The 25403-nt window shown below is 40.8% G+C and overlaps 2 protein-coding genes across 21 annotated transcripts in view; one reads left to right on the plus strand and one right to left on the minus strand.

The window, feature by feature from the left end:
• The window catches only part of CACNA1C (calcium voltage-gated channel subunit alpha1 C), a 683102-nt gene that overhangs the window by 636846 nt on the left and 20853 nt on the right, over positions 1 to 25403 (minus strand). The window lies entirely within an intron of this gene.
• Positions 14558 to 25403, plus strand: part of DCP1B (decapping mRNA 1B) — a 52094-nt gene continuing 41248 nt past the window's right edge. The window contains exons 1-3 of one of the 2 annotated variants that reach the window (XM_014854158.3): positions 14558 to 14824; positions 20416 to 20456; positions 24430 to 24557. In XM_014854158.3, the coding sequence (XP_014709644.3) occupies positions 14675 to 14824; positions 20416 to 20456; positions 24430 to 24557 (319 nt within the window). In that variant the 5' untranslated portion in view covers positions 14558 to 14674. The remainder of the gene's footprint in view (positions 14825 to 20415; positions 20457 to 24429; positions 24558 to 25403) is intronic. The other variant, XM_044755728.2, reaches the window with a different exon arrangement.

Here is a 25403-nt window from a genome sequence, read left to right on the forward strand (position 1 = left end):
CCCTTCAATAGCATCCACAGAAATCTGGAATCTCGTATCTCAGTGGAGATTGATAAATTTAGCAATGTTTAAGGGAGGGAGGGTTACATATTTCTTTAAATTAGGGACTTGGGACCACTGCTTTAGCTGGTTTTGGTTTATTTCCGTGTTTCTAAGAGAGCTAGGTTAGGAAAGAAAACCCAACATCATTGTAAGGAAAAAGCTCTATCTTTTGTTGTATCCAGATTAAATGTGAGAGTTTTGCTCACATTTAAATTTGAGTATAGTGTTTTAAAATCAGATTTGCGGATATTAAGGCCAGTTATCTGTCCCTCCCAGGTATTGGTGAAACTGAACCGAGTTTCCCGCCAGGTTAGTTGAGTCGTGCTTGTTAAGACAGAGGGGCTGAATCAGCTCTGCCACGTCAGCTGTCGTCTTGTGCAGCAGATGCTCGGCTCCATCTCAGCTGACGGAACGGGTGTGTCCACAGCTGTGAACTTGGCTCTTCCTCACTCCTTTGCTTTTACCCCACTGCCTCTCAACACTCTAATTCCCCTCTCCTAGTAGTGGTGCAGGGCCAGCTTGTACCAGCTTATGAGAGAAGACTGTAAAATTTTCCAAAACTTTGTGAGCTGCTCATTAAACATAGCCAGTATTAAAATTAAATTATGTAAACTTACAATTAAATAAATTACATTAAAAACAAAGGGAAGAAACACTCAAGAACCCATCGCTTCCTAACTATTTTACCATTATCTTTGTTCTCAGAGTCATTTATGTCTCCTGTATCTGTGCGCTGGAAATGCCATACAGTGATGCGCCACTGCACATCTCTTCCCTGCTCCACATTCCACGATGTTCATGTTGCTCTTTGAAATCAAGTCATAGCGAGAGTATTTACAGCAGGGAAATCAGCAAGTGCTACCCATCGGCCAGTGATAGGTCCTGTTACTTGTTCAGACCAGGGGTCTGCAAACTCTGGCCAGTGGCTTGTTTTAGCATGAGCCTTGAGCTAAGAATGGGTTTTATATTTGGAGTGTTGTGAAAAGTATTCAGAACGTCACGTTGGTAGAGACATTAATACTGCATTGTGTCAGTTTAGAAGCAACCAATGGTTTTCTAATTTGTTGTGCTCTGCCTTCCCACTAAGACGTGCGCCTCCAGCCAGGGTCTTCTTGCTGCCTTCTACCTCCTTACCAAGAATGATGAGTCTGCCCTTAGGACTCAGCTGACAACTGAATTTGATGGAGCACAGGCAAATGAATCCAATCATCTCACCACCAGAGTCATATTAGCTCCACAGACCCAACAACAATAAAAATATGTTTTGATTACTAGAAGCATTAGATAAGAGAAAAAAAACCAAACCTACATCACAATGCTAAGTGGATATTTGACCATTATCCAGGTAATTGGATCCATGTAAGTAGCCAGACCATCCCTTCTCTGCACTCCCTCTGAAAAGTCTATTTGGAAGATTAATGGTCTACTTTGCCAAAATTAACTGGGTAATTACAAAATCTAACTGTGTTCTTTTATTTTTTAAGGGTGATAACTCATCTCTGTATCATTTGGAAATCCATAAAGGCTTGAGAGTTCTTGAAGGAGCTGCCCTCATTTAAAGACCAACCTAGTAAGCATCAACCGAATTCTTCAGATGTTTACCAAGAAGGCAGCCATTAGGTTTCAAAGCTGAAAACCAGCAGAAGCAAAACATTGTAGTTGCGCTGACTCCTGTCCTTGTCCCTTTGTGCCCAGGCTGATACCTGGCATCAGACACCCACCATCTCAGTCTAATCGAAGCTGGCGGCATCATCTCCTCCCCCTCACGGATTGCCCGTCTCTAGCCCTACCCATTTTCTACATTGCAGCCAGAACTGTCTTTCTGAAACTCAGATGTCTCTTCTCTCTTTGAAAATCTTCAATTGTACCCATTGCCTAGAGAATAAGCTCCAAATCCCAAAGTCTAAGCCAGGTCCGGAAGCCTCCCAAGCATCCAGCTCCAGTTTATCTTTCCAGAGTTACATCCTTAATGAGCAGGAAGCTTCAGCGGTTCCCACGCTTTGACATACATTAAAATCATGTGGGAGCTTTTAAAAATCCTGATGCCCAGGTCACATCCCATATCAGTTAAATCAGAATGCCTCGGGGTGAAGCCAGCATCTGGCACCTTAGATAATACCAAAACTATAGTCATATTTTGGCTACCCAGATTGCCTAAGGGGACTAAAAACTGTTCTGAGAACTTTTTTGTTTACAAACATACTTTCATAATAAATCCATTGTACAATAATTCACTTCAGTACATATCCTCCATTAAACTTTAGGCTCCTGGAAGGCAGGATCTGCATTTAATTTTTTTGTTATATTGATGTCTAGATAGTACTTGGAGCCTAATAGACACCCAACATATGTTTGTCAATTCAAAGAACAAATGAATAAACAAATAAATAAATGAAGTATGTCAAGCAGAAGCCTAAACCAGAGTGAAGATTAAGAGGATTTAAAAATAAGAAATATCTGGGGCCGGCCTCATGGCCAAGTGTTTAATTTCGTGCACTCCGCTTTGGCGACCCAGGGTTCACCAGTTCAGATCCTGGGCACAGACCTACACACTGCTCATCAAATCATGCTGTGGCAGCATCCCACATAGAAAAACTAGAATGACCTACAACTAGGATATACAACTACGTACTGGGGCTTTGGGGGGAAAAAATGAGGAAGATTGGCAACAGATGTTAGCTCAGGGCCAATCTTCCTCACCAGAAAAATAAGAAATACTCTTCCTTATTTAAGAAACAAGACCATACATGTCTTTTTTTTTAATAAAGGGAATCATTTTAAAGGATAGAGCACCCCAATTTCCACTGAATTGATCACTGTAGGCCTTGATAAATGATCATGGTAGAGAGAGCATTGCCTGGAACTCTGGAGATCCCAGGTCTAGTCCTGTTCTGCCATTATCAAACGATGACATCGGTAATTTGTTAAGTGCTCTTATTAAGTGTTTGATATGTTTCAGGTGCTTTACTCATATTTTCTTGTTTAATCCTCAACAACAATCCTACAAAGTAGGTATCATTAGTAACCCCATTTCATAGAGAAGGAAAGTGAGGTTTATATAGGATAAGTAAGGTGCCCAAGTTCCCACACTAGCTGAGCCAGATTCAAATCCAGGAAGCTCAGCCTTCGTACAGAGGCTGCCAACCAGGCTGTCCCGTGGTTCTCCGTCCTGGCTGTGCTTAGAATCACTCTGAGGAGATTTACTAGGGCCCAATCTCAGAGTTTGATTAACCAGTCTGGGGGAGCCCTGGTCATTGGTACTTCTTTTTCAATGCCTTCCAACAATTCTAATGTGTAGCCAGGGTTCAGAACTTCTGCTCTAGGCTCTCTCTACCCTAAGCTGATGTGGCCTCACAAAAGGACTCCTTTATCTTCGGTTTTTTCTACACAAAGAGGAGCTGAAACCACCTACCTCGGCGATAATTCGAGCTTTAATGCCTAGGAATTATCCCTGCCCCTCATCCACCCCTAACCTCAGACCTAGTCAAAGAGGGGTCTCCTGGAATCTCCATATGTGGACTCTGGCATTCTCTTTGATTTTTCAGCCCCCACTAAAGAGAAATTTTGGCTGTGATAAGTTAACACAATAACTTACTTTGTGAGATGCAGTGAAGGAAATAAAAGCTGTATAGCTCTCTGGGAAGAATAAGAAGGAAGAAACACAGCCCCTCAGTCCACCTTGTTAGCCTACTTGAGGATGATCTCGCCGCACCGGGGGAAGGGACAGAGAGTACAGGAATGTCCACTGACTGGTGAACTAGCCCTTTCATAGACCGACACGGTCTCTGCCTCAGAGCTGACAAGTGGGGAGACGCAGAGAATCCAGGCTGCCCTCCTTGAAAGGGAAACCCCAAGGAGGGGACAACAGCGGGCTGAGCAGGTGATGACTGGTAGTTCAAGTACGCACTATTCACATAGGTGAATACCTGGGCCAAGACCTGGTGGCCTCCAAGGAGGAAGGGATTGCCCTTGGGAGGGTCTTACTTAGTCTGCTGTGCCCCGAGGCCAGAGAGGATCACGGTGGTTTTAGGATAATGCCTATGGCACTATTCAGACAAGACTCTAGCTCCTCTCTAAGGCCAAAAGATCAAACTACCCAAGAAAAGTCTTATGGCCTAAGAATGACCAGGGCCCAGCCTCTAACTCTTAGGGCCATTCCACCCTGTCTGGGCACAAAGATGTACAATGCCTTCATTTTGTTATACTTGGCAATTCATCTAAAGAAGCAGAAGCCTCTCCTGGGCCTCTGCCATGTGCTCCCACAGCATCCCTGACTTTTCACACAGCACCGCCCCCGCTTCATTCTATTTCCCCGTTCACGTGTCTGGTTCCCCAGTTAGACTCTAAACTCCAGGAGGGCATGGCATGCCTGTCTTGTTCACTGCAGCGTTCTCAGCTCCTGGCCCAGGGCCTGTCCCATTACAAGAGCTTAATAAATATTCATTGAGTAAACCAATGATTAAACGTAAGGGTTATCTGACAAACACACGCAGCAATACTTGCTGCCTACTTCACGGCGAAGTGGTGAGACAGGAGCTGCTCTACTTGTCATCAGAGCTCTGCCAGCTTAGACTAATCATGACTTATTTGGGTTAAATAAAGATGTTTGCTTTCCTGACAGTTTCTTGTTTTCTTATAAAGCCCATATAATTCTTAATAAGAGTGAACAAAACCAAACAACAGCTTCAGTGTTTGGGGTTCTTCAAAAACGTATTAACACTAAAGGCCTTCCGAGCAGCAGCCCTGCGTCCACGGGAGACCGCTGCTCCTGGGAGAATCCGGACAGCAGTGCAGGGCGAAGCTCTGGAGACGGCTGCCATCACCGACAGGAAATGGAGGAAACACCGTGCCCTTTAATCTTCAAATTACCTCAAGGAAAACAGAATGCAACGCTGTCAGCAGGCTGTATCCACATCGGAAGCAGAGCCTTCTTCGGACACTGAGACCCTGATTTCAAGTCCTCATATTTTATGATTACATCAAAACACTTAAGTATTTCAAAGAGCTCTTTCAGCAATACTCACTGCAGTCACAAAAGTAAATGTTATTATCCCCTTATTATAGATAAGGAAAACTGCTCTGGTTTCTACATGATTTCTTCTATAATCGCAATCCAGAAATGGATGAAAACCCAAGGATGCTGCCCCGCAATGTGAAGGCTAGTCCCACGGCCAGCCTGCCTCACCTGCAAGGGCAGTCAAAACAGACCCTGAGGACACCCGGGGCTCCTGCAGCACATGAGAGCGTAGATTTGTATTTGTGTTTGTTGCATCATGCTCCCTGTCCCAAGATTCCCAAGGACATCACAGAAATAAATCAGGGGCCTGGCAATGGCGATAATGTGAGAAATTAAGAATCACAACCGTTAGTAAACTAAAACATGGGGAGCAGTAATTCTGTACTTGCATCAGTATATTTTTTATTGTATACAAAGTGCCTTTATAAATGATAAAGTACTAATTTTTGTTTTGGAAGTAAATGTGACTCTCTTGTCCAGGATATAAATCTCGCTGTTATCAAGAGCAATGGTCAATGAGTAAACATTCATAGAATCCTATCTTTGTTCCAGGCACTTTCCGTTCTAAGCACTTCACGTGCATTATATTATTTAGTTCTCACAACAATCTTAAGAGGTCGGCATTATTATTGCCCTTATTTCATAGATGGAGAGCTTTACAGAATCGCCAAAGACTGCACAGCTGGGGAGATGGGGCCAAGGCTTACACCCAGGTCTCTGCCTCCAAAGCTCATGCTCTTAATCATTACACTATATTGTCCCCCCTAAGAAAGGCATTACACCACTATGACTAGATTAAATTCTCTTTAGTTTAGGGAAATTGAAGGAATCCCAAATCCCAGGAAAATCAGTCAGCTAAAGTTACTCAGAAATATTTCTAATCATTGAGGTGTTCCCTAAGCACTAGGCTAAAGACACCAGTGACTTAAATGACGCTAGAGAAGTACAGGTCAAATCCAATTACAGTGGATCTCAAGGGAGCATCGAAGCTCTCCCTGTGTCCTGGAACTTATTATATTCAACATTGCCTTCTCCAACTACCAGAGGACTCACTGAGCCTCCCTCCCTTTCTGCAGATTCTGGTACTTGCCTATACATCACAATTCAACCCTTATTTATAGATTATCTTTTGTTGTTCACCATTTTTCATGTATGCTAATCATCTCCTCGACTAAATTTTAAATTCCTTGAGAATAGAAACTAGGCTTCATACTTTGTCATCCTTTCCAATCTATTGTGTGCTTACAATGTACACAAACTGGGTGCCTACTGAGCATGTAGAAGGTCTTCAATATAAGTTATTTCTTGACTTGAGAGCCAATCTTCCTCACCAAAAAACTAAGAATAAATTTTTAAAAAATCACAAAGGGAAGGAAAAAAACTCACGAAGTGAAGAGCTGACATGGTAAGTTGTAAAAATAAGAAGTAATTAGAAAATTCTTCAAATGCATTCCACGCAGAAGTCGCTGGTGCTTTTTCCACACTGCTTCTTATGGACTGCCATGTAAATCATCACAGACGATTTGAAGTATGCATTCTATCTGCATTAAAAATCTGCAGAGAGAGCTGATCATCCTTGGTAGGAGGTCACATAAAGGATGGCAAGGATAAACATTCCTTCCTCCCAAAGCGACTTTCAAGAACAAGAAAACTCAACAAATGAAAGAAGAAAAACCTTTCTCTTTCCTGATCAAGGCATTCAGCGCTCAGTTTTGATATAACATTGGAAAGTTCTTAACGGGCTGCTATCTTGACCTAATTTCAATGTGCATTAAACAGATTATTCATTACTGTTTCTGGGCTTGTCTACCTGTTTGTAAAGTGAGCCACATTTGACATGAACAGAGGTGGTTTAATAGAGAACCACAGAATTTAAAGTTGGGAAGCACCCTTCTAATTCAACCTCTTTATTCCACAGAGAAGTGAAGTGACTTGCCTAGAACTGCGGACTCTCTACTCAAATCAAATAATCATAAGGCCATCCCTCCATGACCTAAGCGCTACTATGATGAACCAGCTAGGACCGCACACAGCAGTTAATGTGAGAGGCAGCTCAGATTCACAGTTCCAAGAGACAAGCCACTAACAACCCCCCCACACCCCTGCTCTGCCCCGGGACAAACTCCTTTCTGTGAAATTAGCCACATTAGATAACCACTTCTTCAGTTACAGGACGCAGAGCTGCCTGTGTTTTCAGAGATAAGGCAGACGGTGTCTATGGTGTCTACACAACTTGCATTGCCCCTCCCATGGTGCACTCGTGAAAAGGGAGATTTGTATTCTGCCGTCTCAACTTGCCCTTTCCCCATCTTGCTCTCCCTCTTAGTAATCAGGTGCTGACGGCTCTGGCCAAGAGGTATGAGCATTAGTTACACAGTCAGGTATTTGCATTGTAAGCTTACTACCTCTTCACGTGACATGAAAGGCTCTTCCTCCTGTCTCAGCGTGTTCTGGGCATTGGGAAGCAACTGAAAAGATGTAACTGAAGGGGTCCTCTAGGCCTACTGATCTTTCACCTGACCCCCGACAATGACAGTAAAATGAGTAGATTTTATGGGACTGGCAGAGAGAGGCAAAGAGAGATCAAAAGAGAAGGCGCAGGGGCCGGCCCGGTGGGGCAGCGGTTAAGTTCACACGTGCCCCTTCAGTGGCCCGGGGTTCAGCGGTTCGGATCCCAGGTGCGGACACAGCACCGCTTGGCAAGCCATGCTGTGCGTCCCACATATAAAGTGGAGGAAGATGGGCACGGATGTTAGCTCAGGGCCAGGCTTCCTCAGCAAAAAGAGGAGGATTGATGGCAGATGTTAGTTCAGGACTAATCTTCCTCAAAAAACAAAACGAAACAAAACAAAAAAGAGAATGTGTATGGATGGTCTCCCATTCCAAAGAGCTCTGATGACCCCAGGCCCTCTCCAGATCAGGTTAGCTGAGGGTTAGTCTAGGCAGCTGCTGGGCCCAGACTGGAGAAGTCCTGACCCTTTTTATGAGCTCTAGCCAAGGCCCCCCTAACAGGCCTCTCTAACAGGCCTCTTCCTTCCCACGTCTGTCCCTTCTCATTTGGTTACAAGTCTCTCTGACAATTGTTTCAAATCTTAAGATTTTATTTTATTATTTTTTTAAGATTTTATTTTTGTTTTTCCTTCTCTTCCCCAAAGCCCCCGAGTACACAGTTGCGTATTTTTAGCTGTGGGTCCTTCCAGTTGTGGCATTTGGGACACCGCCACAGCATGGCCTGACGAGCGGTGCCGAGTCCGCACCCAGGATCCGAACCAGCGAAACCCTGGGCCACCGAAGTGGAGCGCGCGAACTTAACCACTGGGCCATGGGGCTGGCCCCAGATTGTTTCAAATCTTAACCCCTTTGCAATCTTGGGGAACACAGAGCTATATCTCCTATATTATTTCTTCCTCTGTCTGTGAAGTCTCTGATACATATGTTTTAGCTCGCATTCTCTATCTTATAAGAATCTTGGGAACAAACTGCCTTGGGAATTACTGTGTTCCTTGTCACTTATGCAGAACTTTGTTGACACGATCTGAGCATCGGCTAGATAACTGGACAAGAATGATCCCTTCTGGGTTTCTATTAGAAATAATAATAATGATGATAATTATAATGATAGCTTTTTCCATTTGCAGAACATTTTACAGATTGCAAATCTTTTTCAGGTACATTTTCTCACTTGATCTCATTTTTCCCATGATATTGGTAGGGCAAATATTATGATCACCAAGTTACAAATGAGGTCACTCATTGAAGGTCACATAGATAAAAGAAGGTTAAACTAGTTTCCCTTTCCAAAGGGTGCCCTTTCCACTGTGCTCTGTTGCTTAAAAAAGAAATGAACCATGCATTGAAAACAACTGATAACACATGGCTTCAAACTGTTTTCCTCCACTGGGAGAAAGAGGGCATTAATTTTTCACTCTGTCATCCCTTAGTACAAAATTCCTAGCAAAAAGGGCAATTCATACAGGCAGCATGAGCAGCGCATCAGAGGCTGTTTAGGTCGTTTTAGAGTCACAGCCTCTTAGGGGGCATCCTGGAAGCTCCTTTTTCCCCTCCATTCCAATACATTCTGCTCCAGGTTGAGTGCAAATTTTGAGGTTATTTACACAATAAAGACAAGACCACTAATGAACTGTGTATTTATGTTTCTGGATTATTACGCCATAAAAAGTTGGTTTATATTTGTATACAAACATCCATATATGGCTACAAAACCAAACATTTTTCAGTTATAGCCCTATTTTCAAAAAATTTAAACATCCTATGTTCTTACAATTACCTTGATTGATTAGGTGATGAATTTTATCTGAGTCATTGCAATGTTAGAAAAATCCCAGACCCAGACGTTATTTTTATCATACTAAAATTTGTTTTAAATTGTGGTATACAACTTTATAACACCAAGTGTTAGCACGTATTTAATCTCATAATGACAATTATAAAATAATCATGAAACCCAAGTCACCAATATTTGAGGCTTCTGAAAACACATGGGAGTATACCAGCACTGTGGAACCCGATGGAAGTTGAAGTTATATGGATTAAAAAAGAATCTGCCTGTTTAAAACGATCTTTTACATATATAGAGCCTGCAACTTAGTATATTTGGACAAGTGATAATGACCTGGTTTTACAAACACAGACTGCTCAGGTAGAAAGTAGGCAGAAGTCTGGCTTCATCCTAGAAGGACAGAGCTTTAAAAATTGGGGAAAACAGAATTTAAAAAAGAGAACAACTCTGTGGACCAAGGAGATGAACAAAATGGCAATGCTGAAGTCATTACAACATTGTCTACCTTTTTTTTGTGCGTGATTTCTCATCTTCAATGTTTTTTCCCTTTTTCTTTCTTTTTTTGTTCTCTCTACAATAGGGAAGTTAAAGAACCGCCTTTCCATGTTTTCCTGTCTGCCTTTGGATGCAAACTCTGAAAGATCAGGACTTGGGACTGTATACTCTTTTACCTCAACTTGTATTTCAGTATGCTGTGAATCAAGGGCTCTCAGAAAAAAGACATTTAGTGAGTAAATTCAACTAACTCAGGGTTTAGTCCAGTAGAATAAGCACTTACTACTAAATCTCTACTCAGCACAAGGCATCGAAGCCCTAAGGAGACAACCAGGTGAAAAGCAAGTATATAAAAAAATAAACCATTATGAAACTTACTATTTCCCCTTTTTTGCTTATCTGTCAAGAAACTCAAAGCTAACTTTGTTGTCAATTGCAATAACTGTTTTCAGCCCAGATTTTCTGTAATAATTCTCTTCTAATACAGTGACTAATTTTTTGTCCTTTTTAGAAGTGGGAAAACTATATATAACCAACTAAATAATTAAATAAATGGCTATAATTTGAGATAAAGTGAGTTAAAGTATGACGAGAAAAACAGCAAGGGTGCACCGAGAGGTCCTGGGAAGGAAGGATTCTGGAGAGGGAGGCAGGAGGTGAGCTTTCTGGGAAAAGGTCATTCCAGGCTCGGGGGACAAATGGGCAAAGGAATAGAGAGGGGAATGTGTCGGATATTTGGAAGAAAACAGTTCAGTTACAGGAAGGTGGAAACAGGACATGGGTCATTTTTCTCCATTAATTCTTGAAAACAAACAGATCCTTCTTTACTAAGAATCATAATGGTGTGTTGTCCACGTGTGTGAATCTACCAATAAGCAAGATAATAGTATGTTCATCTTACTCATTCATGAGATCAGCGACTTGGGATGACGTGATCCTGTAATCTCAGCACAGACACAACAAACAACAATAAATGGTGAAGAATGAATGAACGAATTTCATTCAGTGGACACTAAATAAATACTTTATGATTGTGGTCGTATAGGTCACTCAGGCTATCGGGCATTTTTGCTGTATGAATATTTAAGACACCATAATGGCCCTTGTATTGCCTGCTTTGTCTATTGAGCTGAAAGTAATTTGGGGGCCAGGATTTACCCTTTACACCTTAAAGGTGGAAAAATTGAAAAATTAAGAGGAAAATGATCTTGTGTAAGGATTACAGAACTTAAAGGCAGAGCTGGAGAAAAGGAAAGAAATGTCTCATCATACGTGCAAGGCAAATGCAAAGCAGACTCTGTGGGTTCATGCCGAATAATCAAAATTAGCAGAGCTAATCAAGTGAGAGTGCCAGACTCGTTATAAAGGAAAATCTATAGTTTTTCCACCTGTGTAGGGAAAAACCCAGTTCTTCCCTATTACGAGTTTCTTCCCCATGTGTCTCCTTTACTACTCACACAGAACACTTCATTTCTGACACTTCTGGTCACCAAATATGTGGAGGTTTTTCCCCACAACAAGCAGTTCTCTGTGACACCAGCTGTCCTACAGTTCAACTCAATTCTGACACTATGTACAGGAGATAGCATCAGATCCCACAGGTTAAGGGCTCAGTCCCACAGACTGCCCCCGCCCCCCAACACACACACACTTCAGACACCGGTCACAAGCCCAGGTTATCACTTGTGCTCCTCACCAACAGGCTGTATATCAGAAGTTCCAAAGACCCCTTCCCTGGGTTCGATTAATTTGCTGGAGCAGCTCATGGAACTTGGGGAAACACTCACTTAGACTTACTAGTTTATCAAAGGATACAGTAAAGGATACAGATGAACAGCCAGATGAAGAGATACACAGAGCGAGGTCTGGGAGGGTCCCACACCAGGAGACCCTGTCTCGTGGAGTAGGTGTGCTCCACCCTCCTGGTGTGTGGATGTGTTCACCAGCCTGGAAGCTTCCCAAACCCCATACTATCGGGATTTTATGCAGGCTTCCTCACATAGGCATGATCAATTGTTAACTCCATTTCCAGCCCCTCTCCCCTCTCTGGAGGATGAGGGGATGGAACTGAAAATGCCAAGCTTCTAATCATGGCTTGGTCTTTTGGTGACCAGCTCGCATCCAGAAGTCATCCAGGAGCCCACCCAGAGTGCCTCATTAGAACAAAAGATGCTCCCAGTGCTCTTATCACTAAAGAATTTACAAGGGTTTTAGGGGCCCTGTGTCAGAGACAGGTCAGAGACAAACATTAGAACAAGAGATGCTCCTACTGTTCTTATCACTTAGGAACTTAAAGGGGTTTAGGAGCTTTGTGCTAGGAACCGGGGGCAGAGACCTATATACATATATATATTTTTTTCTATTATCTCACACTAGCTCATCACAAAATTCTCCTTGCCCATATGACAAATTAAGCTTGTTTTTAGTACTATGTGATCAAGAGGAAGGAGAGTGCAGTAATACTGGAGACAAGCTGGTGGACTAACATGGGCATCTGTCTAGTCGGCTTTACGTGGTTGCTTAGCTGCTGTAGTCCTATGATTTTCAAACTGCAAGTCACAATCTGTTAGATGGTCACGAAATCAACTAAGAAGTCACAATCAGTGTTTTTTAAATGACATATGTAAATATATATGTATCTGTCTATCTATATCACTTAATATCACTTAATTAATATTAAGTTTTCATGAAACTTTTGTTCTAGTTAATATCCGATATAAATATATAATGTATCTTCTGGGCCAGATTGCAAGTGAGCCGCAGCCCCAGTCAAAAAAATTTGAAAGCCACTGCTGTACTCTCCCCCACTGGGAAGTCAGGCTTGGTGTCAATGGGACTGAACATCCAAAATGGAGCTTAACCAAGCAGTGTAAAAAAAATTAAAACTGACTACAAAGATTCTATTGCAATTTATTTAGGTAACTGCTTTGAGAGGCTACCTGTGCCATATCTATGATATTTCTATATCTAATATGGTAAGAGTTCATGAATGTGGGTAAGTATTTCTGCACAATTGTCCTAATATTCAATAAAAAAAATGGTTTGGGTCAATGGTTCTCAACTTTTTCATTTCAAGACCCTTTTACACCATGAAAGATTCTTGAGGACTCCCTAAAAGAGCCGTTATTTGAGTTTTATCTATCTATATTCACCATACTGGAGACTAAAACTGATAACTTTAAAGAATATTCATTCATTTAAAAATAACAACATAAAGCAATTCAATGTAAATATAAATAACATATTTTATGTAAAATATATTTTTTCCAAAACAAAAAAATTTAGTGAGAAATTGGCATTAGTTTACATTTTTGCAAATCACTTTTTAGTGTCTGGCTTAGTAGAAGACAACTAGATTCTCATAACTATAATCTATCGCTACATTTGTTTTGTTTGAATTTTATGAAGAAACTCTGGCCTCAAAAGATATGTAGATGGAAAAGGGATGGATATTTTAATAGTTTTTTCAGATAGTTGTGGATATTCTTCTTTGATAATACATCAAAACTTGATAAGAAGTAGTTTCTCAAAGGTTAGTTGCAATGTGCTATCTGAAACCCTGTCCCTTAACTTTTCATATTCTGCTACGTTAAAATCCATTAGTCCTTGAATGAATCTTTGCCCATGCATGATTACGTAACATCAGAAATTGGTCATTTGGAAACTATTGGGTCACTGATTAAGCAGATCTTTCAAATGTTGACACTTTTCATTATGCAATTATTTTTTAAAAATCATACTCATTAATATTACAATTGATCTCATCAGAAAAGACTAAGTATTGAGAAGCTGTCAAACTCATGGCAGTGGATGGATATATGTTTTCTAAACTTCTAATTCCCGTCTGAAATCTCACAATTTATCATTGGCAACAATAATTGTCCTTTGTTTTCCTGGAAGTAATAGGTACACATTATTTTCGGAAAAATGTCTGTCAAATAGCTGTCTAAATAACTATAGTTTGTCCATCTTCCTTCAAGTAAAAACAGTGTTCCATGAAAATAAAAATAAAAACCCTAGTTCGGCTAGCAACCCAAGCACGGAAGGGTTTTCCTGGAGACAAATATGGCATTTAGGTATTTAGCACGCATGCTTTACGCATGCTCTCTGTTTTTTCACACAGAATTTTGAAAGTGTGCCGAGGGTTGAACTTTAACAAAATTAATTAATTGTTACTGCTTTATCATGAATACTCTCAAGTGACGCTGGCCCCTGCCTTGGTTCATGCTGAAACACCTACGCTTTTACTCCACCACTGTTTTTGCATTATTGGTGCAAAGGTCGACACAGTGAAAGAGGCAAATAAATCTCAGCATCGTCACGAAAATGGTTTTGACCTGGCAGACCCCCTGAAAGGGTCTCAGGAACCCCCAGGGGTTCGAGCACCACACTTTGAGAACCACTGGGCGTTAGTGCATACAGAAATAACAGTTCTCTCTCTTCAGTTATTAATGTTTGAGGCTTAATTATTATTACGGGTTTGATCACGGAGCTCCAAAACAAAGACGTGCCAAGGCGTAGAATACATCCAATCGCACGTGCAGCTCAAACGCTCACACGGGAAGACAGAAGCTCCTGGGGGAAAAGGGATGCGGACCGCAAGCCTGGGCTTTTGGTTGCCAGTGGCAACGATCGTCGGCTGGAGGGAGCGCGGCCACCGATTAGTACTGTCTTGCGCCCGCCGCGGGACGAGAGGGCGGGGCAGGGCTGGAGTAGGGCGTCCCGCGACTGTTCTCCGGCTGCGAGGGGGCTCGCTCGTTCTGCGATCAATTGAGAGTGGCTGCCGAGCGCCCTGTGTTGCTGTCGGGGAGGGAGGGAAGATGGCGGCCGTGGCGGCGGGCGGCCTGGTGGGGAAGGGGCGCGACATCAGCCTAGCGGCCCTGCAGCGCCACGACCCCTATATCAACCGCATCGTGGACGTGGCCAGCCAGGTGGCTCTGTACACTTTCGGCCATCGGGCTAACGAGTGGGTGCGTGCGGATGCGACGGGCCGCGCAGGCGGCGCCGGGCGGGGCGGGGCGGGGCGGGGGTCGTCCGACTCGGGCCTGGAGAGCCCGGCCAGGGGAGAGGGCGCCGGCGGCCTGGCGGCGGACGGAGGCCGAGTTGCGGAATTGGACCCCGGGGCCGAGGTTTGGGGGAGAGGGAGGCCGACCTGGGAACCCGCCTGAAGTTGGGGAAAGACTTAAATATTCAAGAGCCCCGCGTTGGGAGAGCGGCCCGATCGGGGCGGGACGCGGGGAGCGGGGCCGCGGCGCTGACGGGCTCGGCGGGGCGGCCGGAGGACGGCAGTTCTGCTCTGCAGCGTCAGTCCTAGACGGGACGGAGGGACAGCCGCCCTCGAAAGAGGGGAAGCTGGAGTTTGAGCTCAGGGACACACCAAGAAAGAGCAAACGTCGGGAAAGGAAACCCTGGGTCTCACGCTTAGAAGAAGCCTGACGCTCTTTGGAAAGATGATTACACCGCAGCCCACCGAGACCAAAATAAGTTTGATATTTGAGTCCATTTGGGAGCCGAGTTATTTTAGTGCTCCTCTCAAAGCAGAAGGCCAATAAATAGCAGTGGAATGAAATTTAATTTTCCTCACAGTTAGAATCGGCTAGGAGCATTAAGACGCTAGAGTCCTATTGCAGGAATTGCTACTTGCGATTTTGTGACCCTCCCACTTGAATGTAGAGAGATGTAATTTTTTTCTCTTTTCCTCGTAGTGATTTTTGCCCCAGATAATATTAATCTATCTTTTGTGTAAACATTTATCCGTTATTTTTTAATGAGTTACAAAACAGTATAAAGAACTGAGCCTGAATGAATGGATTTAAGATTATTTTTTAGTGTATTCTCCCAAATAGTCACAAACATCAAAATTTAAGCAAGGAAAACATCCATATTGAACAAATTTATATATTTTTTAACACCTACATTCAATTATATGGTCTGCTTATCCCCCGTATAGATCTTAAGCAATTTGTAATTAAAAATTCACCTGAAAATCTTTAGCAAAAATAAAAAAATAAAGAAATAGGTCCTAAAAAGGGGGAGAGAACAGTTTTGCTCTAAGTTCTTAACTGAGGAAATTTACTGAAAAGGGGTGAGGAATTCCAGTCTGCTCTCCTGTGGCCAAGCAAGAAAGGGAAGGAGGGGGCTCTTTAATGTTCGTTGTTCTGTAATAGGAAGTATACCTGTTGATAAGGAAAGAGGTTATTTCCCCCTGGTTTTCAGGGGAGTTTGTCACCTGAGTCTTTATGAACGACATTGAGCAATATAGTGGACAATTTTCACTGGCAATTTAGGAAAAATACAAAGGTATTCTACATATGGCTCTTATACTGCTCTATAGAAAAATGCCAAAGGCATGATGTCATAATTCTGTCAAGGTAATTCTGTAGTAGATAAGGATCAGGAATGTGTAGTTCTGTAAACTGATGACAGTAGGATTAGAGTCTGGAGAATCCTGAGAAATTGTTAACATGTAGAGGAGAGCATTCCTCTTGAATAACAGTTGCTTCCCATAGGCTTTTGACAGGAAGCGTGTGATAGATACATGTTAAAATAGTTACCAAGGTTTATTAGATACCCAGTGAAGCCCTTCCACCAAAGCCTCATCAAAAGACAGAAGTGCCACAATGCATTGTTTACAGGAGTTATGTTTTCCTGCTTCCTGGACTTGTTGCCTTCAGACAGGGCATCATTCATGCACTAAACGGTCATTCTTTCAAAGTACTAGTCTTCAAGGCTTTGGTATCCAGAAAAGAGAGAGAGACCTAGTTGCAGTTGCTGGAGGTAAACAAATTGTCACCACCAACTCCACATGCCATCACTCAGGGCCTTTGAGGAGCCTTTTGAACGTAAACCTAATAAAAGTGTAAAGAACAGTCTGGAGAGTGGAGGAGAAAGTATTTGCAAGAAGGTGCGTGGGATGTAAAGGCATTAGGGCTGTAAAGAATTCTTATTACGCTGCAAATAGATGAAGAATGACTTCAGGCATCAGAGCAGGAGGAGTTAGGAATGAAGGGGGGTAGAAAATGAGCTACTTTAAGAAAGGATTGAGGAGTATTGCCTCATGACGGGGATAGGAATTTTAGAGCTAGACCTGTTTCCCGTTACCAGGAGAGACACTGCCCCCAAAGTAACTATGTGTCAATTAGAGAATATACCGTGGTGGTGGTTTCACCTCTCAGTCCTTACAGCAGTGGTTCTTAACTGGAGTTGATTTTGCAACATTTGGCAGTATCGAGAAAATTTTTGGTTGTCACACAGAGAGGGAGCTTGTTCCTGACACCTGGATGGTGGAGGCTGGGCATGCCGAATGTCCTACAATGCACAGGGCAGACCTCTATGACAAAGAGTTATCCAGCCCCAAATGTTGAAGATGCTGAGCTTGAGAAACCTTGCCTTAGAGTAACAAGTGTCCTGTTGTTCCTAGCTAGTAGTTTTCTGTGCATCAGAATCACTTGGAGTTTTAAAAAGTGTGACCCACCAAAATAAAAATCTCTGGATATGAGGCGCAGGCATCTGATGTTTCTTGAAAGCTTCATAAGCGACTCAGATGCCACATGCATGACTGAGAGATTTCGAAGGATAAACGACCTGGTTTTTTTGTTATGTTAACATAGAATAATCAGTGAGATATAAATTGCTTTGAGTTGTTTCAAAAGTGTCAAATTGTGTGCTGAGTCCCAATAATTTGCAAACTAGCACTATTTTATATTCTACTTTATTTTAATTTTGAGCTAAATTTTTTAGCACTTGTTCTATTTCGTAAGAGGATAACATTAAATCATTAAATTATACTTTTAAAATTTAAGCTAAAATCCCCTAGAACTGAGAAAAGTCCTTACTTGGAGGACCTAATAAAATCTTGTTTTAGCTAATTCCCATTCCCCTAACCCTGGGCTTTGCCCAGAAGTAAAAAAAAATTGAGTTACCCTTGGATAACTGTGGAGGGACCAGGAAAATGCATGAATTTGAGCAAACAGCTCAAATTTCTGGTCTGTTATGTCTGAAACACAGCCGTAATGGACCCGAAATTTACATTTCCAAAGCCCCTTTTATCCAGGTGTCATAGAGCACTTAAAAATGTTTGTCATCAAAAGATCTGAGTGGTGTAGGCTGGTTCTCTCTCTTCAGGGGAGAAGCTGAGATGTAGAGTAATAAACTAGCCCAGGATGACCTGGCAAGAATCCCGCTCCAGGTCCAATGTTGGAATCGCTGAAATATAACTCCGTTCCGTGAACAAACTCATGATTTTTGTGTGTAATGCTATATAAAAATCTCAGTTTTAAGAATTGTTTGTTATGAGTTAGAGACTAAGGAGAAGCATGCTTTTTGCATTTCTGATTCTGGGTTTTTCAAAACTGAAATGGGCAAAGTCTTTTTTTTTCCTTAAAGAAAAGGTGATTTCTGTTACTACTTCATCAAGGAAGAAAGGAAACAGTCAAAAGCTATTAGTTTTACGTGTGCTGCTAGAAGTAAACATCCCGATTTGAATCTTTAAGTTGAAACAGTCCAAGGTCAGATACTGGAAGACAGGAAAGTGTTGTGGGTTTGTAGCAAGTGATCCGACAGTGCATTTAGGTTCTAAGACCTAGTTCCATCACCTGTATCTTGGCTTCAGTTTCCTATCAATGTAATAGATAATACCAAATATTTAATTTGTGCAAGTTTATACTTAAAGGCTCTATGGGCTAGTATACACTTGGCAACTGTACCAGTTAGACTTTAGGGATGCCTACAAATTCTTAGACTGTTTGGGTAGCGTTTATTGTACTGTAGTGGCCATTTTCTCAATGATTAAGATTGTGATGGTTTAAGTAATTCTTAGTGTTTAAAGTGCACCCACGATACAGATTTCTCAGCAGATAGGAATTGACGCTGTTTGTTTACAAAGAAAGATGTTTCTGTATAGTTTTTGCGCTTTGATTCAGGGTATTTTTCAAAGCACAGTGGCAAATGGGCCACATTTGAGAAATAAGGATGCTTTTCATAGTACATTGAACTGATTTATACAAACTTCATAGTGTATCCAGTTTAAGGATGAACTCTAACTTTCTTAGCAATGTTATATATTAGAGAAAAGACTGGCTAAAATTGTCTTAACTGATAAATTCTTTATTTCTAATTACATATTGTATAATATGAGGATTAAAAAATCTTGTTACTAATTTACTCTTAATAGCTATTTGCTTCTAAAAAACAGTATTTGGTGATGTTTAATTTAATTTGGGGCTTAGTGGATTTTGTGTCCACGACTCCTAACGTAGTTCTCTGGGGAAGAGCATAGGTTATTGAACCAGGGCAGGAGTTCTCACATAGCAGAATCACCTGGATGTCTTAATAAAAAAGAGGTTGCTGCCTGCCCCCTCCACCCCCGAGTTTCTGATTCACTAGGTCTGGGGAGAGGCCCAAGAGTGTACATTTCTAACAAGTTCCCAGATGTGTGGGAACCCCACTTTGAGACCCACTAAACTAAGGTGACCAAGAAAACTGCTGCAATTACTTGAGCATGTGACAGGATCATACTTCCAATTTTTGGTGTGCCTCTTAAAAATTACCATCTTAATATTACACCTTTGTTCTTAGTGTATTTTTCACCAAAATTATGGAGTAAATTTTCGAGCGATTTTGCTAATGGATATTATTAATAAATTTGGGGAGGTTAAATAGAATGCTGAAATTAAACCATGTAAGTAGCGAAAGTACATTTTAAATTCTGAATTCTAACAGTCTGATTACTAGTTAATCAAAGAAATAGATACTTAAGTGTTTTTTTCATATGTATTATACTGATGAACATTTTCATCAGGGCCTGGGCTCTTGCCTTTGGAAAGGTGGAAAAGAGCTTTTCCAAATGAACTGAAATGGTGGTTTATCATTTTAATTTTACCGCTTCGCCTAGTTTTTCTCAGGCAGATTTTTTGAGTCCAAGCTTGGTTGTGTTTCTGTCCAACTTTATTTCAAAGTTCAGAATTTGACTCTAAACATTCCGCACCAAGTAGTGACTAATTTGTCTGAAAAGTACAGCATCGTTCTATGTAGTAGTCAAAGTAGGTATTGGCAGATCATCTGCTCTCCTAGGTGACAGGATATGGCAAGAGAAAATGAACCCAGAAAATAAAGAGAAGGATAACGAAATGCAGATGCCAGTGCTTTCTGCAGCTTGCCATATCCCCAGTTTGGAGGATAGAGGAAAAGGCAGCACACTTACTATAATCTCTTCTTTCTAATGAAATCCATGGAGCACATGTATTTTCTTACTGTTTCAGCCAGAGGTGTGTTGCTATTCCTGTTTTTGGTAAAGAGAGATAATGATGGTTTATTTCGTAAATGACAAAAGGAGAATGACTGCTTCCTGCTGCTTAATAGCAGAACCAGTCAGGCAGAGAACCTCTTTCCTCCCTTCCCTGAGAAGAAGCCCTCATGTTGCATGCTGTGTGGATTTGGCCGTACTTGAAACTGGATAAAGTTCCTATTCTATAAGTTTATGTTCTCTAACTTCTGTGAATGGTTACTGTAATGAAGAGAATGTACTTCATATTTTGCTGTGTGTTTTGTTTTTATGTTTTAGGAGAAGACTGATGTGGAAGGAACCTTATTTGTTTACACAAGGTAAGAGTATTTTACTTTCATAACTGGCAATCTTTGAAATAATATTTTAGCTCAATTGTGTCACTCTTCTTTGAGTGTTGTTTTATTTCAAAGAGAAGTAAAGAACTGAATCTTAGTTTGAAGTTATTCGTTGATGTAAGGGAGGGATTACTGAATAATGTCACCTGGTGGAGTGTGATGAATACTAATTTCAGAATATAATTTAAACTTCAATGTAGATGAACTTAAATCTTTGTGTTCTTTTTAAAATAGTATTAAATATTTACTCTTTAATTCAAATGAATGGTGCAAAGTTCTTGATATAATGCATTGGCTAGGAACTAGAAGTACACTATTAAGACTATTAGATTGTTTAATCAATATTTGGAAAATAGTATAATTGGTCACCTCCCCTGCCCCGACCCTTCACTCTCAAGAAGCGTGATCCAAAACTAAAGATGTCTTTGAGACCTTAATTGTCTAGATAATAGGATATATTTCAGGATAGATCTAATAAATTCATGTTATTAGTAATTTTTATCAGATATTAATATCACATGCACACAGAGATGTATAGTATTTATATTGTCTTAATACCTAAACTAGCTTAAGGAGATTTACATAAAATGTCATAGCTAAAGTCTGTCACCATCAGTGAGAGTGCAAAGATAAAATGCAAAGGCTTCGTACAACCCCTTCTAGGGCTCACAGTGTGATTGGGGAGACAGAAAATGCACACGTGCCCCCACACACGCACAAGTATATGTTTTTTACACATAACATTTCATGTTTAAAGATAAAACATAATATAGATAGTTGGTAGGTTATAAGCAGTGAATGGTCTGCTGTGATTGTGGAAGGCTTTACAGAATGGGTGAGTCTTGAGCAGGCCTCAGGAGTAAGGTAAAACTCAGCCTGCATTGAGGAGAGGGAAGGGCAGTCTGAGTAGGAAGAGTGGGATAAGTAGAGCTGTAGAACCTAGTGTGTTAAAGGGACAGTAAGTAAAATGACTCTGGTGCAGAGGGCTCGTATTGGTTTATATTATTTAGAAGTTGACAATAAAGGTGAAGAGATTTTGCTGGCTTGGAATGTGTTAGACTAAGGATTTTGAAATTTATTTTCTTAGCAGTAGGGAGTCATTGAAGGTTTATGAACAGAGAAGTAATAGAATTATGACAAAATGTATGGGGGAGGTCAGTGTATTAGCATTATAAGGATGCATTGGTTCTAGAAGAAACTGGAGTTAGGGAGGACGTTAAGAAGATGATTGCAGGGCAGTAGATATGAGATGATAAAAGATGGACTGGAATGATAGAAGTTGAAATGAAAAGGATTTATTGAAAGAATGCATGTATAAGGGGAAGTGTGAAATTTTAAAAATAACATTAAGATTTTGAAATAGACTGAGAGAATGAGAAAATCATTCGTGAATGGAAAGATAGGAGGTGAAGAATCTTGTCTGAGGATAAGTTTTAATTTTATTTTGAAATAATGATTTTGGAGTGATAGCAGGGCATTCAAATAGAGATGCTCAGCTGCTCAGGATAGAAAGGGTCAGGGCTGGAGGTAGAGAGTTGGGGTCATCTTCCTTAATTTGTTCATTGAAACCGTGAGAGAAAAAGTGTTCTCTGAAGGAGAGGAAACTGATGAGGGCTGATGATTGCATTTTCAGGCCAGCAAGGATACAGAAAAGAGTCAGCCATAAAGATACAAGCAGAACTAAAACACTACAAAGAGGCCAGTTGCGGGCACAGTGCAAGAATGGTGGAAGTCTATGTGCGTAGCTGGAGGGGGAAACAGCAGTAGGAGTGGAAAGAAAAGAGGGGATGAGTGAGGCCGTCAGAGTAGGTAATGAGGAGGTCAGTTTATTCACTGTTTCAGAAAAGTGTTGGTAGTGCCCAAGAGCCATTGGCTGTGTTAGTTTACATTATGTTCCAAAATATTCCAAAAGCACCAGAGCACACCACCAAGTGAGTTTATTCAGTATAGACTGCTCTTAAGAATTCTGAAATGTGGAAAGAAAACCAAACGATTGAAGTCTACTGTGAGCTAAGCACACAATATGCGTTCTCATTCATTTCTCACAAGTATTATTCTTTTGAGATGTGAAAGAAAAGATATATTAATATGCATTAATGATTTATTTTAAGGATTTTTAGTAGGGTTTTTCTTTTTTTGAGTACAGAATAGTGGCAGATTATACAAGTGTTTTCTCTTTTGTTCCCAAACCAAATGTCGGTTTGTATTTTCAAGTACTTCTTAATATATTCTGAGTTCTTAATGGAGCTGTCAATTAAACAAACCATTAAATTGAGAAACAAATCCTTCCTTACTTGTTAATCTCTTCCCCAAATCTAACTTCTCAAGAACCAGAGTGCTCCCTCCCCCCCCCCACTGCCAGATGCCAGATTCTACTATGTTGAGGTCGTTCCTCAGTAGAGAATGACAGAAAACTCATAAAAATCAAAAGGGAGTTTTGGGTACAGGTAATGGAGCTGCCAGTAATATATTTTGACTTCTCTTATAGATAGTGCTTTAGAGCGATTGGCATGTTCATCCCCGAACCTATTTTATAAATTATGACATGGTATAGTACCCATGCTATTAGAGAGGTAAGATCCTGTTGTGGTAATGAAATAATTGAAGCATCAAGTTCTGATTCTGTAGAAAAGCACCTAATCCCATTTTAAAATTTCTTTCTTTCCTTTATTTCCTCCCATGTCTTCCTTTCTGTAATAGAGAGTTCATAGAGACACCCACTGGTGATTTCTGAACTTGACACTTCCAGAGGACCCTCTGTCAGAGATCTTTGGAAGTCAATTTTCGTTCTTGCTCAGAATTTAAGTTGAAATGATTATTGTGATTATTTCTAGTATTGGTTATTTGCCTACCACCACTTTACCTCTTTGTAAAATAAGTTAGGCAAAGATTGCCTTCCATCAATTTTTAAATTGGAGATCTCAAAAGAAAATTCTGTAAGTGGTAAGGTAGCTGTATTGTACTTCTTTGTCAGCATCAGATGATTAGAGGTGAAATAAAACTAACATATAAATACTTTTTCTTCCTGTTGTTCATAACATTTCTGTGGGTTTGTTACCCCGGTGCCCTAGATTGAAGTAAATAAATGAACTCTGCTCGTTTCATTTTCAGTGTGTAAGCATGTGGTGTTTCATTTGTCACCAGAAGTTGCACAGTTGAAATACTACATCGCTGTCACCCAAGGGTAGACAAATGGATGTGTAGTTGTTAGGGTTTATACTCTGTATAATTTGGGTTCTTTCTTCCTGACAGAGAGGAGGCACTGAAGGTTTATTAAATGAAATGAAAATTAAACAGTCACTAAATGCCATATTTTTATGGAGAAAAACTTTTATAATTGTTAATCTGTGAAGCTGTTTGCTTTAAATTGAAGAAAACAAAATTGCTCTTTGCATTAAATTATATAATCTTTTAATTATGCTGTATCTTATCACAAGTTCATTCACCAGAGTTGCATCATTTCTGTAAGAAATTTTGCAGCTTTCAATTTCAAACCAACACTCACATTTTCTGTGAAGAATTTCTTTGTATAATTGTGATGTACACTCTGTATGAACTATCGAGATTCTTTAAAAATATCTCTCAGTAATTTTTTAAAAAGTGGTTACCATCCCTGCCTTAAAGGAATTTACAGCCTAGGTAGGGAAACAAGAGATAGATAGACACACACACACACATGCATACACATATATTCACGTAGTTAAATAAGTAGGACTTGATTTTACCAATGGAATGGTGATGATAATCGTGTGTGTGTTACATATGAATTGGTACATAAATTAGTCTTATTAGCCAATAGTAAAGAATCATTGCTTTATATGTGTACAGTCTGCTTGCACAGAGCCATGTATCCATACAAAAAGGTTGAGGGACACATGGGAATGTAGGTCTTCTGAAGTGTGCTGTACTGAACGCCTTGTCTTTTCATATCCTCCCCACCCCTCGTGATTTTTAGATCTGCCTCTCCAAAGCATGGGTTCACCATTATGAATAGGCTGAGCATGGAAAATAGGACAGAACCCATTACAAAAGACCTGGATTTCCAGCTCCAGGACCCTTTCCTTCTCTACAGAAATGCCAGATGTGAGTCTTTCTGAATTCATTGGGTAGTTTTATTTCTCTAGTTTGGCCAAGTATTTAAAATTGTACAGTTGTACAGTGTGTTTGTGTTTAGTGTCAGTGACTTAGGGGTCAGCACTGGTTAGCTTGGGAAATGCATGCCTAGTTGAGGGAATAGCTTCTTCCTTGGGAAGGTTTAAATGAAAACAATGTGAATATGATGACGTAAATATTTAAACCCTGTTTTCTGCAGCTAGACCGCTCTGCATTGTGAACCCATCAGAGATTTTAAGCCTGAGCAGGGCTGGGGGAGGAATTCTTGGTCAGGAGACCACAGAAGGACAATAGATGGTGCTGTAGAACATAGAATTAATGATTCATCTAGTGGCACTTTCCTTGTGTATCACTTCTGACTGAGTCTCCGTGATAATATGTTTGACAGAAGGGGCCCGTATTCCAGAAGTGCCATCCTTTGCATAACAAATGAAAAATCAAAGTCCAAAGAGTTTTGTTCATTAAGAATTTCATAACACTCTGTAATGTTGAAGTTGTATTAGGTGGCTAACTGGTCCTTGTCAAATTTGAAATGAGGTAGCAATCACCTATCTAATATTTCTGTCTCCATTTTGCTCTTGTGTCTTATCTGACCACTTGTGTTGGACTATTGGGGAGCCTAGAGAAAAAGGGATGGAAAATATATAAACTGCAGGAGCATCTCCACACAGAGAAACAGAGAGCACAGTAATAAGTATGTAAACGTGTGTGCACGCACATGTTCTGTGCTTCGTGGATGACATTTGAAAAGACCTTGCAGTTAAGAAATATTTTCCATACATTTCCTACCCTACTCTTTGAGCTCAAGATACAAGA

The sequence above is a fragment of the Equus asinus genome, chromosome 22, assembly GCF_041296235.1.
Source record: "Equus asinus isolate D_3611 breed Donkey chromosome 22, EquAss-T2T_v2, whole genome shotgun sequence".
NCBI lineage: Eukaryota > Metazoa > Chordata > Mammalia > Perissodactyla > Equidae > Equus > Equus asinus.